This window comes from Hemicordylus capensis, chromosome 3 (assembly GCF_027244095.1).
Source record: "Hemicordylus capensis ecotype Gifberg chromosome 3, rHemCap1.1.pri, whole genome shotgun sequence".
In the NCBI taxonomy this organism is placed as follows: Eukaryota; Metazoa; Chordata; class Lepidosauria; order Squamata; family Cordylidae; genus Hemicordylus; species Hemicordylus capensis.
In genome coordinates this window covers 343,282,967-343,303,068 of record NC_069659.1, presented here as the reverse complement: position 1 = coordinate 343,303,068, position 20,102 = coordinate 343,282,967, and the positions used below count along the sequence as shown (strand labels likewise).

The following is a 20,102-nucleotide window of genomic DNA, read 5'->3' as shown; positions in this document are numbered from 1 at the left end:
TTCATGTGGCTTAGCACTATATTTCTAAGCCAGGTGCTGTAATATTAAACATTTATCAACAGTGGACCAACCCACCCTGAAACCTGCCTGCTCTTCAACTAGGATATTCTCACAGTCCAGCCAGTCCCACAGCTTCCAACAGAGATGTTATTCCTTTTTTAAAATATAGGGATAATTATCGCAAAGCCCTTATCAATGGGAATCTATAGGGATTGATCAATACAGGTAAAGAACACGGCCAACAATGGAGCCCACCATTCAATGTTATTTTTAAAGAATTCTGGAGGTATATAGTCACCCCCAGGAGCTTTTCCACACTTCATCTGGGCTAGGTAAAGGTAAAGTGTGATGTCAAGTCGATTTCAACTCCTGGCGCCCACAAAGCCCTGTGGGTTTTTTTGGTAGAATACAGGAGGAATTTAGCATTGCCTCTTCCCATGCAATATGAGAGGATGCCTTTCAGCATCTTCTTATATCGCTGCTGCACGATATAATACCAGTGGGGATCGAACTGGCAACCTTCCGCTTGTTAGTCAAGCATTTCCCCGCTGCGCCACTTATGGAGACTACCAGCTTTTAAATCTCTGTTATGGTGACTGGAGACCAGGTAGGTAAATCTGTTGGACTAGGATGCATATGGGAGTCTGAAGCAGGCTCTACTATGCACAAAGACTGAAAATATATCTGCCAAGTATCAGCCAGGATATAGCAATCTGGCCTAGAGATATCCCTTTGAAGCCCTCGCACTATGATTCAGCCATGTTTCTGCTAAAACATGGCTGAATCATTAGATCTAGTGGCCTGAATTAGTTGAAGCCATTATTTCCTCTGAACATCCCTCTTTTTTTCCTTCAACAAGGTCTTGTATTGTCTTTTCGGACACTGTAATTCATATGGGAATGGCCGACAGTTTTGTGCTTTATATAATTTCAACTGGGCTATAAGAGTGTTCATTTTTAATTACAGATTACTTCACTCCACTGCTTTCTTTTATTATTATTACTACTACTACTACTACTTTTCTTCTTCTTTCTCTTCTCAGTTTGCCTTGACGCAATCATTAAATACGTTTTAGTAGATAATATGCTAGATACCTGAATGATATAAAAACCAACGAGATTCAGTCCTAATTTGAAGCTCAAAATTGACAGAGTTGCCACTTTTTTGTTATCATACCTTTTCTTTTGGATTTTGCTTTAAAAGGACGTTTGGTTGGAGTAGACAACTTAGATTGTACTTTATTTGTGGATAATAAGGTTGCAAAATAAGTATGCAAAACAGTTTTTATTCCTGGATATTGGAAGCTTGGAGATGCATCCTATTCTTTTGATCTTATATTACTTTCACTTTCCCCCCTCATTTTGGTATCTTTGTATTTTTAAAACTAATAAAGTTTATTTATTTACTTATTTTAAAAGAGTGTTCGTGGCTTTCACGTAATCCTGGTCAAACCAGGATTTCAATTTTCACCCTGGAGAGGGTAAAACAGTAGGCTTGGATTCCCGAGATAAATTTTTTTGTAAGTCTGAGGTCAGCTTTTGAAACATTTCAATAGCTTGCTCTGGTTTGATCGCTATCATGTTTGAGCGCAGATAAAGGGCATCCTCTGCACCTAAAAAATCTGCAGTTTCTTTTCTCACCTTTTCTGACTATCTGATTCTCAGTCGACCCATAACAATAGGAGGATCAGGTGTGAATTTATCAGTTATACATCTTGCTTATTTGAATTCATTGACAGGACTACTAGTAGCTGGTCACTGTCAGTAACAGTGCAGTAACTGTTGCACTGTGGTCACAAGGTTATGAGAAACCATTACAATATCAATGGTACTTCAGCCTGTTCTGGACCAATATGAAAGCTCACCAGAATGATCGCCATTGGCTGCCCGTTCAAGAGAAAATGGTCCAGTCTACAGGCCAATTGGGCCAGACAAAAACCAGCAAAATTAGATGTCATATCTTTGGATTGGCGAGCAGGTAAGAGGTTCACTCCCTCTGATTGTGGGGGAACAGATCTGAAACGTGAATATAAAACTTTATCACACCGACCCAGCCTTGCATTGAAATCACCCGCTATAACTGTTTCAACATTTGGGTATACTCTAATAAAATTGGTAATATATAATTCCAGTTTGGACCAAAAATCTTGAACTTTCTTCAACGAGATCTTTTACACTCCAGTGCAGTTATTCCTAACAAATTTGTAGAGCTTGTGCAAATAGAGGAACTGAATGTTTCTCAGAAGCCTCCTGAAATTTCTGATCTACCCTTATCTTCTCTATCAGATACTGCTTTTGTTTTCAATACTGTGCCAGAATGGTGACTGGGCTCATGGCCAAAATTGGCAGCTGTACGGTTTTCATCTCAAAAGATGCTTACTTGAGAGATTTGAAAAGAAGCCAAAACATGTCTCATCTTCAGTAGCATAGAGCTGATTGTTGGTTGTTTAAAAGTCATGAGCAGTCTCATCCCACTCATTTTGGGTATTCTTTTTATGTTTTCAAGGTCTATATGGTTATAGTGGCATCTTAATAATTGACTTAGTGATCAGATATTTTTTGTTGTTGTTGATCGTCCATTTTTCATAGAATTAAATGCAATAAGGAACATTGTTTGTTCTGCAGTCGGGATTCAGCCCTAACCATTTCTCCCCTCTGACTGCAGCCTACATGCATCTGCTCAGTTTGCCATTCCTTAGCCGTTTGAGTAGGTGCTGCAAGTTTATTCGCCCCATCCCTTCTCTCTCCTGCCTCTTTTTTGTTTAAAATCCAGATATTTCTGAGACAAAGCATCAAAATCAGACCTAAGCAAATCCAATTTACTGGTAACAAGACGGAGTTGTGAAAATAAAGAAACGTGCTTGGAGTGAGCAAACACTGTTCTCCCATGCAGTACAATTAGGAGCTCTGTCGAATCTTCTGCATGCAGTCTTTTCTCATATAAGATAAATCCAAACCAATAAGAAGTTGCCCACTCTGCCATGAAGCTTTGTCATCCAAAGGGATCTGAGACACAGATAGAGGGGTTGGCTCTGCATCCAGCACACTATATTTATTTGGAGAAGCAAAGGAAGAATGTCCACTTACAGAATCTTTAAGTATTAGCAAATCATCAATATGCAATTGCTTTGTCAATTTTGTTGGTGTTTGAGTATCTGGGCTGGTTCTCACATGCTTTCTCCTCCCCATGCTGGATAACTGCAGCTGGCATTTAAATTCAGAATGTCTTCCATAGCAGTATCCCTTCAACAACAGCGGTCACCACAAGCCAAAAGATAACGGTATGCTCTGGCAAACCAAGTAAAATAAAAAAAACTCTCCTAGCAACTAGAATTCTACTAAAAACAAATTTTTTTAAAAAGGAGCAACACCACAACCAAACCTGGTCAGGATAGCGGGGAAACAAAACCTAATTAGACAGAGCTCCTGCCTCAAGCTGCTCCTCTGTCGCTATCTTAACTCCTTCTTTTGAAAAAAGTAATAAACACATCTCCTAAACAAGACGACTCTGAAATAAGTAGGAAATTAAGACACAGTTGTAAGATAATACATACGTATGTTGAAGGCAAATGTAACAAATGAAAAACCACATAATGCCTAAGCAAAATGTAAACACTGTCTCATCCACTTAATCCAGAGTTTGACAAATCCCAGGTGTCAAGGAGCCAGGGTGCCTATAAAATTAACTGTGGTGCCTAGACTAGGATATCGAGAAGCAGAATTGTCTAATAAAATCTCAGTTTGTCCCAGGCAACCCTGTTTCTGTTCTAAATATGTTACTTTTAGAGAGGGTAAAGAGAAGCCCATTTACTCCCCACAAAATCCATCACAAAGTCCTGTAATTTTGTCAAGTGTCTGTTGTCTGACTCCCAAATGTTTGGGCTGGCTCCTAGATCCAAAGATGACATGTCAAAGCCTGGCTTAATCTTATTAAAACGTTTATCAGCCAACTTGCCCATCCTTAAACATTGGTTGCCCAATAAATTCAAAAGCTGATCCTCTCCATCATCATTAAAAAGTGGGATCTCAAGATAATAAAACTAGCTTACTTCTTATGGGCAGAGTTAGGTTTATGGAGATTATGCCTGTGCAGTGCTTTGAAGATTTGAAATTCACTCTATAAATGCTCAGAACGACTAGCCTTGTACATGCACAACCACATAACCAGAACCAAAGGCCTGGTAAAGCCCTCCTGTTTCATTTCAGATTCGTCATAGGATTCCATTTCTGATTCCCAACATGAGGTCCCCAGGCCGTTTCCCATCCAGGCCTAAACCAGCTTAACTTCAGCAGAGCTGTAGCATCATGTGCCTTCAGACCATACTCTGAGATCATACAATGGCCTATGCAACAGAGGGCTTTAAAAATCCCATTTCAAAATCCAAGTTGCTATCTTGGGAGATTTCCCTCCACTTAAAAAAAAAAAAAAAAGGAGGAATAAGAATAACTATCCACTACTGACCAATTTCAGAGCAGGAGTTAACATACACATTACACACGCCACAGAGTTGCCCCCAGAAACAGCATCCCTGGGGCACGTTCTCCCCCCACCCTGCTATGATGTTTGGAGAGCAATATTACGAAGCAGATCAGCTTCATCATGCTGCAGGGAGCAATAACCCCGCCAGTGACCTATGCATAGCGACTTGCAGCATAGTGCTGCTGATCCACATGATCACAGCCTTAAAAGTGGAAATGCGAAAAGATAATCATGTGGGGTGGTGGTGGTGTTTTGACAGCATCCTCACAAGGGCAAAGTTGTACACCAGCTTTAAGTCAGAAGAGAAACAAAAAGCTCTCCCTTAATACACGACGTCAAGACTCAGACAGGCTGCCAACACACTTACAACTCGTGCATTGTTCCTCTAAATTTGCTATTCAAGTCATTCATTCATTCGTTTCCTGGAACAAGAACATCAAGTCACCTCTGTCCTCTAGTTTGTAACTTCTCTACAAACACAAAGACTGCTGCGCTTTTAATTGACACACGGACCCTCATTTTTCTTTCTGCGTCTCCCAAGAAGTCATCGCTTTAGGGCTAAAATCCAAATGCGCTGAAAAATCTAGCAGCAAGCAGACCAGCAATTTTATGAATTATTTCTGACACTGAAGCATCTTTCAGCCCTTGAATGGAAATGCAACAATGTCAGTCTCAATTTCCCATCTTCCCACTACATCTTTGTCAGCGGCATGTGGAAGAAGGAAAATAAATAACTCAACACCGCTGCCCAATTCCGTTTTGGGGGCAGAGTGTGGGGGTGGGGTTGTAACTGAAAGTATTTGCATGTATCTTTTCCACTAAAAAAGGTGTCCAAAGCAGTTGACATCAAAACAGCAAGACTTACACTATCTAATCAGAAATTAGCACAACACACAGACAAAACAGACACAAATCACAAACAGTGTCAAACACAGTGTCAAACCAATAGTCAGCTGGACCAACATCATGAGCATTTTTCACATCCAGATTTCACAGCCAATGCTTTTCCACCCCCCAGATCACTGGAATGTATTTCCAACTTAAAGATTTAGAACAATTGCCTTGGAGATTAGCCATCCATTCAAGAAAGCAATTTTAGCATTCAGCTTAATTTTAATAGACATACACACATCTCACCTTTGACATTTACCCACAACTGTTCTAAAGTACAAAGCAAAGTTATTCTGCCTAGTTTTGTGTAGTTACTGGCCAGGCCTGGCAGGTGCAAAGAAGGCTCTTCCACCACTGGCAATACAGGGACAGGGCCCCGCATACCCAACAAGTTCCAGCTGTAACATGTGCTACTGGGCAGGATATGCTTTCACAGCTATGAATCACAATTAGTTTTTTGTTTTGCAGCAAAATACAAACACACACACACAGGTCTGACAAGAGAGTTGTTTTCTACACACCCCACCCACAGTGTTGTCAAAATGAGCCCATGTTTCATTTCTTAGAATGTAAGTTTAATTAGTTCATATTAAAAAAATACATGAAAGATGTGAACAAAAAGGGAAAATCCCAAAGGCAAGCTTCCACAGTAGAAGCATGTTAATATCTGAACTGGATATTCAGCTTCCTTCTAATCTTGCAGCTCTACAGTATTCTGGCCTCACAAAACATTCTCACAGGAATAGCGTAAGGATTAAAAAGATTGTCTGTTGCATGACACTCAGATCTTTGGAGGAAAAGTGGACTATAGATGAGACAAACATCACATTTAAATACAAGTTAAAAACAAGCCTTACGGTATTCATGAGGGTCGACTCCGAATTAGCAACTAACACAAAGACATCAGCATCCAAACAGAATTTGTCAATCCAGCTGTCCAGCTCAGTAGTGACATCAGTGCCAGGGCTGTGGGGGTGATGTGAGAGAGTTACCAGGTATTCTGAAAGCGTTCTTCCATTTTAGAAATATGGACACACAAGAAAAATGTTGAACAGAGGAAGGAAGATAATGGAATGTGATGGAATTCACCTTCCCGTTTGATATGTGAACTCAGTTCAGAACATCTGCGACAAAAGCAACCTATAGCCCTCTTCAGACATTAAAAATGGGGGATGCAGTACTTATGTACAACCTCTCGAGAATGCACCTACAAGCCCCACTCCTCTCTGCTGATATGCTCCAAAATCCCACCCACCTGCTGTTCACACTTGCGGCATTTGTCTGAAGAGACAAATGCTGTAGCTGTGGACTGATTCCTTTTGTGACTGGAAAGCTGGGGTGACCCAGGGTGCATGCAGCACGCAAACATTCTCCCTGCCTATGAAGTCCAACCACTTGACTATTAAGATCTGGTCAGAAAGGCTTCCATCGCATTGTGACATGTCATCTGTCAAGATCCATTCAGAGTAAGTGTGACTCCCCCATGAGCAGATAAGTTCCTGTTCTAACAGGATACTTAATTTGTCTGAACTCTGCATAATTTTTCTACTTTTGGGCACCACGCTCTTTTCCTCATCTGCACTGATGTACATATACCTAGCAACCTCCAAAATCACTTCTTGTGTATATCAGATTTATTGTTTAATAAAGAATATTTGCTTTTCAGCTTTAAACAAGCTTATGAAAGAAGATACTATATCACAAATCACTCAGGAAAAACAAACACACACCGACATAGGTCAAGATTAGGAAAGGGTCAAAGCTCAGTGACAGAGCACTTGCTTTGCAAACAGAGGGTCCCAGCTTCAATACCTGGCATCGCTGGTAAAAGGTCTGCCTAGAGAGGCACTGCTAGTCAAAATAGACAAGATTGGGCTAGATGAACCAATGTTTAGATCGTAGAAGGGAGCTTCATAAGTTAAGTGCAGCAAAGCAAAGTGGTAGACTTTAGACGAACGTTTTGTGCCATAATATATTTGCTAGATTTTCACAGGACTGTTGTGATTTTTGCTACAACAGATTAACACAGCTACCCTTGTGGGATCATTGGCTGAAATCTAGACTAAAGTGTTTCACAAATGCAGTGGAGGAGGGGTGATTTTCACTGCTTACTCTTCCCTCTATAGCTCTCTGTGTTTTCTGAAAATATCTCCCTGAGGGTTGTTGAGCCCTCATGGACATATTTTTGGGATGACCAGTAGGCTAGAGAAGGAAGGGGAGAATGGTAAAAATCATTGCTTCCCTGTTGTGCACACACAATATATTTTTAATGCACAAAGTGTTAGTCTGGACTTCAGCCAGTGTCTTTTCAGAAAGATTTCTTTCTAAGCTTTTCCCAGGAAGTCCTCCTTCCTGACCTATTTGGCAAGCATTCACGTTTTAAAAGTTAGGCATGAATAGCTTGAGAATGAGAGGAAGAACTTACGAGACTATTTCTGCCCTTATGCTTGCTGCTGTTTTGCAAGCACAAATTCAAATGCAGGAGAATGCAAGATTCTTTTTTTAAGCTCAGTCATGGGACTTCTTCTTGCTCCAGTTGTAACCCAGCCAATCTGTGTGTTGTTCATAACATTTAGGAAAGTATCAGCAAAGAGAGAAACTGTGTGCTCAAAAGGAACAGCTGTTGCCTTGTGACACTTTTATAAGCCAAAGAAAAATCAGCAGTCATACCTGTCCATTAACACCAAGTCATCTCTCAAGAGAGCACACTTGGCCTTTGGCCAAAACACATGGACCAGACAGCCAGCTTCTAAATCTTTATCCATATGTAGGGCATGAGCAAGCTGATTAACTGTCTGTAAAGAAATTAAGATGTTAGGAAAAGGTCAAATGCACGTAAGGTGGTATGGCAACTTAGAAGACAAAGAAATCACTTGTTCCAATTAGATTGGTATTTGAAGGCCAGGAAGAGGGGCAGTTCTAGCCTATAAGAGAAAATCTACTGGCCTCTGCTTAGCTTTTATTAAGAGACAGAGCGGTCACTAGTTCTCATGACTACAGGACAAAAATAAAGGGTTTTTTCTTTACCCAGCAGCCTAGTTACTCTTTCCACATACTGTTCCCAACTAGTCCACAAGTTCCTGCCTTTCTTCTTTGGCCCCTTTCCAAACTCCAAAGGCACATGAGCATTTACAAAAACATTGCCCAAGCCTGGAAATTAGCCAGCATTATTGATTTTTGCATATAGGTTATCTGCATTTTCTAAACAGGCACAACTCCTTCCTTCCCTCACACCTTCGTTACAGCATTTTTAGAATAATAATAAAAAAATCAATATCCACTCTTATTATTCTGTGCTGCAGAGTAGTGTCCTCCAACCTTTTTTCATCTGGCAGCACACTTTTTTAAAAGTTGCAGCACACCAGTTCCTCTTATTTTTGAAGCAGCAAAGACACCGCGCAATATTTATTGAAAGAAATAAAGCCAGCCTTTGGAGTTAGCTCACTCCCTTATGCACAGGGAGGGATGTGTCCTTCCCAGTGCATTATGGGGCAAGTCTGTCCCCAAAGCAGGTTGTTTTGAAGCCCTGTGTTTTGGAGTTGACTTAAAGCGAGTCAGCATTGCACACTGCTTGGGAAACACTGCTGTAGAGAAGAGGGCCTAAAGATATCTAGTAATGTGCACGAATATCTTCGGTGCCGGCAGGGGTAGTACTTTAAGGGCAGGGGAGGGTGTTCTCACCCCTCCCGCCGCATTTCCCCCGCCGGCATTCTGTTATTTTTAAGCCCCTCGTGGCAGCAGCATTCCTCCCTGCCACCTCATTTCCCCCATCGGCCGGAAGTGGCCAGAAGTAGCAGGCGTGTGTGCACCTGTCGTGTGCGCACGCGCACACGCAACAGGTGCACGCGCGCTTGCCACTTCTGACCAATGAGGGAAACGGGGCAGCAGGGAGGAACACTGCCGCCCCGAGGGGCTTAAAAATAACAGCGCCAGCAGGGGAAATGCAGTGAGAGGGGTGAGTACACCCTCCCCCGCCCTTAAAGTACTACCCCCGCCCGCACCGAAACATTTCGGAGGCCTTTATAATGGCCTCCAAAACATTTCGGGCACATGCTTAAAGATATCTGCATTCTTAAACCATCACGATCACCATCACCACAACTACATTTTTAAAAACCTAGAGGAGATTCCAACAGATGCTAAAGAAACAAAGGCATGTCATTTAAGAAATAGGTGAGCCATTTACATATACCTGCAACAGCGATCACTTAAGACTTTTTTATAAGGTATCTGGACACCAGCTTATTAGCTACAAGGACTCCATACCTTGACACTCTTTTTTTCATCAGATCCTTCAGTCATGAGGTAAGCCTTATCACCCTCTGTTCCTGCCACACTGAGAAAACAGTTGGTTGTGTGTCCGATGCCACTGGGGAGCACTTTGTCCCATAACATTGCATTGATAACTGAACTTTTTCCACTGCTGGTTCTAGAGAGGGAGGGGGGAAAACATCCTTTTAAAAACTGATTTAATCTAGGGCTCCAAGCACTCTACACTTAAATCTGAGCATGGGAGTTGGCACCATGGAAAGTTGAATTATGCTAACTGCACAGCTGGTGCAAACTGAGTACATTTGCACACTTTATTCTACAGGTTCTACTATTTCATATAATTTATTCCGTTTTTGCTCCTTACACAAGGGGCAGAACAAAGCAGGGACAGAAGCCCTGCCAGCAACTTTTAGAAAACTTACTCAGCCACCACTAAGCACCACCTGTTCAAGTGTTTGCTTGGTACTGCCCATACATTTTCAAGCATATATTTACAAATTAAGGGCTATAAACTTGCTTTTATTTTTAAACAAAAGCAGAGTTTTCCCGGAACCTGAATTATGTACTATCCTGTATTTAGTTTTGTTTTAAACTACACTTCAGCAAAATCATGTTACGTGGAGACCTGTTCTGAAGGCTTTCCTCCCCAACAACCTCGACCTCCTGAAATAACCCCAAGCCTGTTTCCATTCTGCTTTTCTTCTAACAGAGAGTTGAAGAAAGGTTATCATCGGTGGTGCCTGTGACAGAGTTGGGGTGGGAGGATGAGCTTATGGGTCCACGGTTCTGTGTGACAGTGGGGCTCATGCAAGACGGCAGCTCCCGCTCACTAGCACACTTGGGGGAAAGAGGAGAATCAAGCTGCTCATCAATTAGCAGCCTGATCCTGTCCCACAAAATTTTGATTGTAGGGGGACTGAAAGGACAAGATCCATTCAGGAACTGCATTAGTATAAGTGGCATTAAAACAAATGCAGATTTGAAACCAGTAGAATTCCAGTTGAAATCCCAACAGTGGCCTCAAGTAAGTCACCATGAACATATGAAGTTTTCTTCTGAGTCATGTTGAAGTCCCAGGGTCAATCCCTGCTGTCTGGAGTTTAAAAGGTCCTGGGCATTTGAAGTTGAGAGATTCTCTATGTTGTATAGTTTGTTTTGCTTGCGTCTGATCTATGATCGTAATAAAACCATGAGAGATTCTCCAAGGCCTCAGACAGAGGACCACTGGCCTACATGAACCAATAATATGACTCTGTATAAGGCAGCTTAATACACTTTAAATACTCAAGGAGTTTTAAAAATATTAGGGGTGTGCATGAAACACATTTTGTATTCCATTCCGAGTTCAGAACTGAATGCAAAATGCTCTGTTGGAACAACCGGTCAAGTCGGTTGTTCTGACAAAATGACCCCATTCCACCAGACCATTCCAGCCGCCATTTTGGATTCCAAAATGGAGGTCTTTCTGGCCTCTACACATGTGCGGCAGCCATTTGCATGGTCTGCACCACCACACAAGTGGCCACAGTGCATGTGCAGAGGCCAGAAAGACCACTATTTTGGAATCCAAAATGGTGGTCAGAACGTTTCGGCTGAAATGGGGCCATTCTGTCCTGAGCTCAGAACAGGACGCTTTTTAAAGGGTGTTCTGCTCTGAACTTGGAACACTCGAATGCCCCGTTTTGAGGCAGAACATTCCACTTATGAAACATTCTGCACATCTCTACTAAATATCACAATTATCATCTGTGTTTTTTGTGCAATTCCAATTCACTGAGGCTTGGATAGGATCGGTTCCTAGAGTATTGTACCTAGTGTATTGTGCCTCAAGCTCTGCATTTCTTCCAGAGAAGAACAATTTAATCCTTTACCTGCCAAAAAATGCTACTTTCATGTGTCGTCGTGCAAGCACCTCCCCAATGACAGCCAGTTTATCTTTATACGCCTGTATTTCTGCCAATTCATCTTCAGTGGCTATATGTTCAAGTTCTGGATTTTTGTAGGTTTCTGCCATCAAAATGAGACAATTACACAGTGACATAACACAGACAATTACCTACAAGCAGTGGCTTTTCAGTGGATCAGACAGGACAAACAGATGAGACTTTAAGGGGGGTTTGGGGGCCTAGCAACTTGACTGAGTCAACCTGCCCTTAGTCTGTTGTGATGTCCTATCTAGACTCATTGCAAGCAACCTAGTGACCTAGTCCAACTTCTCCAGAGATTAGTGGATTAATGTTGACTCACAAAATCATAGACCTACATGTGAGGTGTTGTGTTCACTCTTCTACCTACACCTGTCCAAAAAGTGGATGGAAGTTTAACATATTCTGGTTCAGTTACAGAAATACAAGCAACCCCTACAAATAGCACGAGCTGTACCACAACATCTGCTCTCCCCATTCCCTCTTCACCTTTCCAGCATGACACAGGAACATAGGAAGCTGCCACATACCGAGTCAGACCCTTGGTCCATCTAGCTCAATATCGTCTTCACAGACTGGCAGTGGCTTCTCCAAGGTTGCGGGCAGGAATCTCTCTCAGCCCTATCTTGGAGATGCTGGGGAGGGAACTTGGAACTTACATGCTCTTCCTAGAGTGGCTCCATCCCCTAAGGGGAATATCTTACAGTGCTCACACATGCAGTCTCCCATTCATATGCAACCAGGATGGACCTTGCTTAGCTAAGGGAACAAGTCATGCTTGCTACCACAAGACCAGCAATCCTCTCCACAACACCCAGGATGTAGTGCAGGATGTCTCTGTTCCCTGTTCCTCTCTCCCTATCTAGTACCCCAGAGCAGAGAGGAGAGATATTACTGTTCTCTTACCCACTGCTATCTCGCTGCCAAGGCTTAAAGCCCAAAGGTATCATGAAGCTCCTTTCCAAAGGATGAGTTTGATTCTAAATTTCTTTCCTTAGCAGCAAAATATTGGAAAGGGGCTGTTCTGGTTTTGTTTTTAAAATATATTACCTTCATTATTCCCTACTTCGCTGATAAGCTCCATGTCACCACTGAAAACCTCTAAATACTCAGCCAGTTTGCACTCACATTTGAAAGCAATCCTTAATTGGCCAGATGTTGTTCAAGGATCTGGGAGTATGAATTTGTTAAAGTCTCCACTGGGAGTCAGCTAACTGTCTCAATGCATCCCAGCTCTTCTCTGAAACCAGAGCAGGTAACCAATGGCAGTCAATGGCAACCTATAAAGCCCTAAATGGCTTAGATCCAAGGTATTTAAGAGAACGCCTTCTTCTTCATCAACCTCACCACCTATTAAGATCACCTGAGGAGGTCCGGTTGCAGTTGCCACTGGCTTAGTTGGTGGTGACTTGAAACCAGGCCTTTTCTCGAGTGGCCCCGGGGACTCTGGAACATGCTTCCTAATGAAATTAGAGTTTACCCTTCTCTGACTGTTTTTAGGAAGGACCTGAAAACATACCTACTTAGCCAGGCTTTTAGTTTATAGTTTAAAGCTTCGAGTTCTAGAGTTTTTACTTTTATTTTTAAATTGTTTTAATTGTGTCAATGTTTCAATGGTTTTTAGACTGTGAACCGCCCAGGGACTTTATTGTATGGGGCAGTATAGAAATGTAATAAATAAATAAGGTGGAGCGATACCTTTGCCTACTTGGGTCCATCAGAGCAATTCTGTCAAAGGCACCAAGGGAGGCAAAGAAGTGAGAGATATATGATAGATATTATGTAAATACAAACAGCCTGTTATAATTACGGGCCTTTTCCTAGATTTACAATATTTGCTAACCATGCTAACACCTGCTTGGTCAATCTGTTTTGATTCTGCTTGAGGCAAATTATCACCTCGGGCAGTATCAAAACAGACTATGGATTGTCTAATATTTAAACTTAACCTGCTATCAACACATTACAGTGAGACATACCTATATACTACCTAACCATTGCTATGAAGTACAATTCTCAACTTTTGCTTAGTGCTCTAAAAACACATGTTTAACCCCGCCACATAAGACTAACCTTCAACAAAATTTGTTCCTTCAGTAACATAATCCAGCAGCTGTTCAAAAATGGTAGTAATCTTCTTCTTAGCCAGCACAAAGTGTTTCAGTGGGGAGGGATTAGTGTCTGCCATCATGCAACTAAAAAAGTAAATTGGACAGAAGCACAACTGAAATTCTACTTCCAACATATGCAAATCAAAATATGCACAGAAACTAAGGCAATACATAAATTTTAATAAGTCACCCGTACTTTATTTCCCCTCCTACCATAGGAAGAAATGTGCCTTGAACAGATGCTCCATACTAGAAAGAAGGGATTCCAGATGCTCCCACAATGCTTTGCACTCAGCCCAAAGATATCTAAGATACCTTCTTGGCGGAGGAGGCAGTAACAGCAGGGGAGTTGTTTGCTAAGATAGATAACCTTGTTTCAACCTTTCCCAGTAGTCTCTACTGTGTAGGAAATATGTTCACATATGCTTTGTAGAAAAACATTCCAAAAACTTAAACTGAGAACACTTCCCACATTCATATAAAATGCTACAGGGAATTATTCACTGCAGATGTATATGTTTAGAGATGGTTGGGCTTCCCTACAATAAGCAAGGAAGCACATTTTGATTCTGATAAATTTATAAATTAAGAATTATTTATATTGATGTAAACTGCTTTTGGAACTTTTGTTGAAAAGTGGTATATAAATATTTGTCGTCATATTCATATCCCTAACCCTTTCCCTGTAATTATTTTCTTGTTTAAATGCTTGGGTTTTCCTGCAACAAACATAAGACTATTATTCCTGTTTAACAGCAGAATTCATTAAGACACCAAAATAAAAGTTATAAAACCAAATGGCTTGCTAACCATTCATGTTCATAACTGTTGCTCCAATAAATAAATAAATAAAATATACTCCCAAAAATATTGTCCATTCTTTAAAGTTAACAAATATGCTTTTAAAACATTTTTTAAAAATCAAAGCATAACATGTTCAAGCATTTTGAACGCTGGTACCCTTTGCATCAGTTCAAAAAGCAAAGTGTAATTCAACTGCCATGCAATGTCCAACAAGACTACTCCAGAGTAAAGCTATTTTATGGCTAGCTGCTATAAATCTGAATAAAAACACAAAGACCATTTTCAAAATTATTTACTATTGTAAAATAATGCACACTAAAGCATAACTAGTGGTTTAAAACTGCTCCATTAAGCACAGCAAAATCTATCGGAGAGAACAGCAAGTAATGTTCATATTCATCCATCAAAACAAGGTAAGTTCTACACAGAATACAATCCCTTCCAAACCAATTTTGGTTGCTTTTAATTTAAGATCTAATCAATTTTGAAGAGAGGACATGTGTTAAGTCACATTTCTCTCTTTTATTCCCCAGCAAAAAGACTTTTTTCCTTCCAAATAAGAAAAATTACAGTGAAAAAATATTTTCCTTCAGCATGGCTCCTCAAGATCTCTTGAAACTGAACTTAACATATCAGTAGTCTTGAACTTTGTTAGAAGGACTTAAATTTTTCTTTGAGACATGCAAGTTCTTTACTAAGGGTGTCAAATGCAGATTGAAACTGACCAGCAACTAGATTGCAAGCAACTAGTTTCTTCCACTGGGGAGGAAGCCAACTGCAAACAAGCAGCTCTCAACAGCATCCAATAATAGTCCCACCCCTTCTGTGCCATACTGACCTAGAAAAATGCTGCATGTGTATCCTTTGGCAGCAGGCCCTATGTCAGTTCTCTGCAATATATGGAACTACACTTTACCAGGAATGGATTGTACTGAAACAATGACCATGCGGTGTTAAACATCTATGCCTTTAAACCAACGCCATGTCCCCATCGTTCCCTTATTTAAATAGACCACAGATGCTGGCCTACAACTCCCATAATTCCTGGCTATTGGCCACTGTGGCTGGGGATTATGGGAGTAGCAGTCCCAAAACAGTTGGGGGACCTAAGGTAAGCATGCCTGAAATAGACAAATGTTGCCTGGTTGGGAATGAATGGGTTATGTGAGATAGAAAGACTGATTTAGAACCTGTAAACCAAACTTTCTACTCTGCAACAAAGCACAAAGGACAAAACTATAGCATAGTAGCAAATAGTCTGTGGCACCTTAAGGACTAAAATTTATTGCAGCATAAACTTTTTTGTTGGCCAGAGCCTATATATATATATATATATATATATATATATATATATATATATATACACATATATATATACATATATATATATATATATATATATATATATATATATATATATACACACACACACACACACACACACACACACACACAGAAGTAAAATGCATACATATACATAAACACACACAAAAAGTGTGTGTGTGGGGGGGGGGAATTTTCACAGATAGAGACAAAAAGGTCCAGCAATGAAAGAGACAAACTTTATACATTGCTGGGCAGAGCAGACATAATAAAAACCCAATCAAGAGTACAAGGCCTAATCAGAGGAGAGTGACCCACTCCCAAGGTAATGAATTGGCAAAGCAAGCAGAATAATATATAAGTACCTAAAGAGCCAGGAAATGGCAATGGTAAAACTCTCATGTATTCTACAAAAAAATCCCCACATGGCTCTGTGGTCACCAGGAGTTAACACTGACCCAAAGGCATAACTTTACCTTTACCTAAAGAGCCACAGTTACTTTCTGTAATGACCTAGTCAGTCCCCATCACTACTGACCTGATCCCTACTTACCAAACTGATATGCCTGATCACATCAAATCCACAAATGAATCCCAACTTGGCACCTTGATACTGGAGCCTCCCTTTGAAACCTGCTTGCCGAATTAAAGTTGTTAATTACTGAAGGGGCCACGAGACTCCTGGTTAGGTAAGAAGCAAACAGTGAAGCTGCTGGGGGGAAAGGGGTCCCCACAAACGAGACCCAAAGGTGGGATAAACATATTTTTAAACCTAACGAACCACAGCCGCAACTTTTAGAAATGAGCTCAGTGCCAGCAGTGACCCAGGCGCAGCCCAGAAAACAGCGGGACAGCTTCTGCCTAGAGAACTAAAAGGAGGCACTACATAGCCAAACACCCCAAGCCGCGTCCCAGACAAGCCGAGAAAAGACCAAATGCCGCCCCTCCCCTGTCTGTATGCACTTCTGTATTACGTAAGTGCCCCCAAGGGCCAGCTCCTTCGGGCGCCCGCCCCTTCCCAACACGAGAGGGTCAGTGACCCTTCTTGCCCCCATTACCTGGTGAGGTTGCCGGGAGTCTCCCGCCCCCCACTCCAAGCCGCGGCGGTGCCCTCCGCCTCTTACTCTCACCCAACCAGAAGGAGGCAGCAGACCTCACTTCCGCCTCCTCTTCCCATCTTCCTCCCACCCGCCACGCACACCGCCATCTTTGGTCAGGGACAGGGTACGGCCCCGGGCGTCAGCTTCTCCTACCGCGCGTGCGCCAGTTCTAAACCCCTCCCCTTAGCGGCTCTTCGCTGCCACAGGGGAACTCTTCGGTTCTAATCTCTGCATGCCCGATCTTGGCGAAGAGATAGAAAAAGACAAGAGGAACGCGTCGGCTTCGTTTCCGGTGTTCAGTGGTCTGTCGCCATATGCGGGGCAGGGGTGTAACACAGAAGGGACGGAGACTTCCGCTCACCCCTTCCTTAGTCATACCAAAGACCGCTTAGTGAGCCGCTTTCAATAGTGAGCCGCTTTCACTCCGCCCCGCGCACATCTGTGTGGTGCGCTGTTCTGCTTCGTGGGATGGGTTTTCGCTTTGAAAGCAGAAACGCCTCTAGAATTTCGCTGCGGACCCAAATAACACTGTTTAAAACTAGATTATACGCAAACCAAACGTGTTGTTTCTATATAGTCGGCTGCCCTTATTTGCCCTAGCCGCTCTCCGTGCAACCCGAAGACGGAATCTCGTGTAATCAAAGCTTAAACATTTACTAGGAGGAAGTAAATAAGCCTCATGTAATACAGAAGGAAGCCACCTAATGGCACAGCGGGGAAGCAACTTGCCTAGAGAGCAAGAGGTTGCCGGTTCAGATCCCCGCTTATAAGTTTCCCAGACTATGGGAAACACCTATATTGGGCAGCAGAGATATAGGAAGATGCTGAAAGTAGGGATGTGCACGGAACCGGTTAGGAGGCCCTTTATGGGCCTCCAAACTGGTTCGAAAATGCCGGGCGCATCTTTGAAGGTGGGAGAAGATGTTTATTCCTCCCTCCGCTTTTCCCCTGCCGGCGCTACATTTTCTTGAAGTCCATGGGGCAGCAGCGTACCTCCCTGCCACCCCATTGCCCCCTTTACCAGAAGTATCCAATGCGCCTGTGCCCGCCAGTCACAGGCACCTGCAGAGAGTGTGCGTGCAAAGGGCCCGTCAGGTACTTCAGGTAAAGGGGGCAACGGGGTGGTAGGGAGGCATGGTGCTGCCCCAAGGGACTTTATAAGAAAACTGAACCCAGGCGTGGGGAGAGCACACACCCTTAAAGATGCACCCCCACCTTCGAACCACCCTCCCCCGGTTCCATGCAGATCCCTAGCTGAAAGGCATTATCTCATCCTGCGCAGGAGATGGCAATGGTAAACCCCTCCTGTATTCTACCAAAGAAAACAGCATGGCTCTGTAGTTGCCAGGAGTCGACATTGAGTTGATGGCACAACTTTACTTTAATACAGAGCGACTCACCGCTGAGTAAACATGCATGAGATTGCGCTATAAATCTAACACCAACAACACCTCGCTCCATCTTAAAACTGTTGAAACTGCATATTGGATTCCCTGAAGGTAGCAGCTGAACGAAGACCCACCAATATTTGTAAAAGGAAAAACTAAGTAATGCAAATGTCTCTTTTTGCATTGAAGACTAAAATCGTATGGAGACGAGTTGCGTGCTGTCCTCAGATTAATAGTATATAATATTCACAGAAGAAGCCATGGTAAAACACAGTAGCTGCCATTCCCCTATAAATCACTTGATGGGAAGTCCTACTGAAATTAAGTAGTCCTTTAGAGTAACTCCTGAGTAACTTTGAATGTCATTCAGTATTTTCATAAATCTTATCACAATGGGTCAGATGTAGTACATCCCCCTCAGACATGCTTCAATGTTACAGGATCCTAAAGCATTTCCTTAAAGAACTGAGGTCCTCCTACATCCAGAATATAAAATATTAATTTATATATGTTATAAATGTGGAAAAGCCAATTTGTTTCATTTCAAATAGAGATCAAGTGCAGTTGTCCCTCACCTGTGAGGGTTCCGTTCCTGGAAAACCTCACAGTTGGCAAATTTGTGGTAGCTGAGCAATAGGAAAGCACTGGAAACGGGGAAACGGGAATCATGTTCACGGAAGGCCCCCAAAACATGGTTAAAAAAATCACCCCAACCCCTGAAAATAACCCCCAAACACCAAATGTTGCCCCCTGACCCCCAGAAATGACCCCCCAAAAAACATTTAAAAAAAAAAAGTCAAACTGTGGATACTCAGGTCGTGGTTGGAGACTGGTGACAATTTCCCAGTCACGGATACTCAAATCTGCAATTGGGAACCCTGCGGCTGGAGAGGGACGACCGTACACACACCACTCTTGAACATCTTCATGGACAACATCATTCTGAGAGCTTCAGATAAATAAGCTACATGGGGATTGATTATTCAGTGCTTGCACTGAAGCATTTGTTGACAAATTTAAGACTGGCATGCATCGAAGTGTACAACTGTTTTTGCTTAAGGGTCCAAAAACAAGAAATCTGTTTAGAAGGCAGTGTGAAAAGATGGCCCAACGTGAAAATATTGTAGAAGTGCTTTTCCAAACATGATATACCACTTAAATATTAATTTATGCAGTAGAAAGGAGTTCAGAGTTGCTATTCGAGTAGAATAAGAAGCCATTACACTGAAATGGACCTACAGAAAATAATGGGGCCACAGTTCAAAATCATGGACATGCTAACACTACAGAATGATCTGAAGTTCACCCTTCACCCCTTGCCCAGAGGAAGGAGCTTAGGGTCTCTTTTCACATTAGTTAGATGTACACCTGAGCTGTTTTACATGTGTGAATACAAACACACTTAAACACAGACATCATACTGGTACACTTCTCAGGCTTGGCTGTGACTATGTTGAGTGCATACTTGTTGGCAAACACAGGTGAAATGGCTATTAACAAGTCTGGGACACTCCCTCTCCATCCTCTTCATGAAAACCTGAGTGGAAAGATGATTCCACCTTACACGAAATATATTCCAAGGAACTGTTCTTAAAACGGTAAGCACCAGTTACTCTTATTTAACCTAAAATCTGTCTTCCCAGTAAGTTAAACTTGCATGTTTCAGTCCACATAATTTGGCAATGGATATAGACTTTCACAGAGGTTGTTTTTCAAACCAACTGTTTTCTACACACTGTTCAGGATGAGCGCTTTCATTTCTGCTCTCAAACAGCAGAGCTTGAAATTCTACAAACCTGTTTTTGTTTG

General features: G+C 42.1%; 1 protein-coding gene across 2 annotated transcripts in view; it reads right to left on the bottom strand.

The window, feature by feature from the left end:
* The window catches only part of MFN1 (mitofusin 1), a 40,507-nt gene extending 23,485 nt beyond the window's left edge, over nt 1-17,022 (bottom strand). The window contains exons 1-7 of one of the 2 annotated variants that reach the window (XM_053309350.1): nt 16,864-17,005; nt 16,359-16,438; nt 13,641-13,762; nt 11,514-11,649; nt 9,637-9,799; nt 8,041-8,165; nt 6,228-6,336 (exon numbers count right to left, since the gene is read on the bottom strand). In XM_053309350.1, the coding sequence (XP_053165325.1) occupies nt 6,228-6,336; nt 8,041-8,165; nt 9,637-9,799; nt 11,514-11,649; nt 13,641-13,758 (651 nt within the window). In that variant the 5' untranslated portion in view covers nt 13,759-13,762; nt 16,359-16,438; nt 16,864-17,005. Of the gene's footprint in view, nt 1-6,227; nt 6,337-8,040; nt 8,166-9,636; nt 9,800-11,513; nt 11,650-13,640; nt 13,763-16,358; nt 16,439-16,863 lie in introns of both variants that reach the window. The other variant, XM_053309349.1, reaches the window with a different exon arrangement.
* Between the last annotated feature and the right edge of the window lie 3,080 nt (nt 17,023-20,102).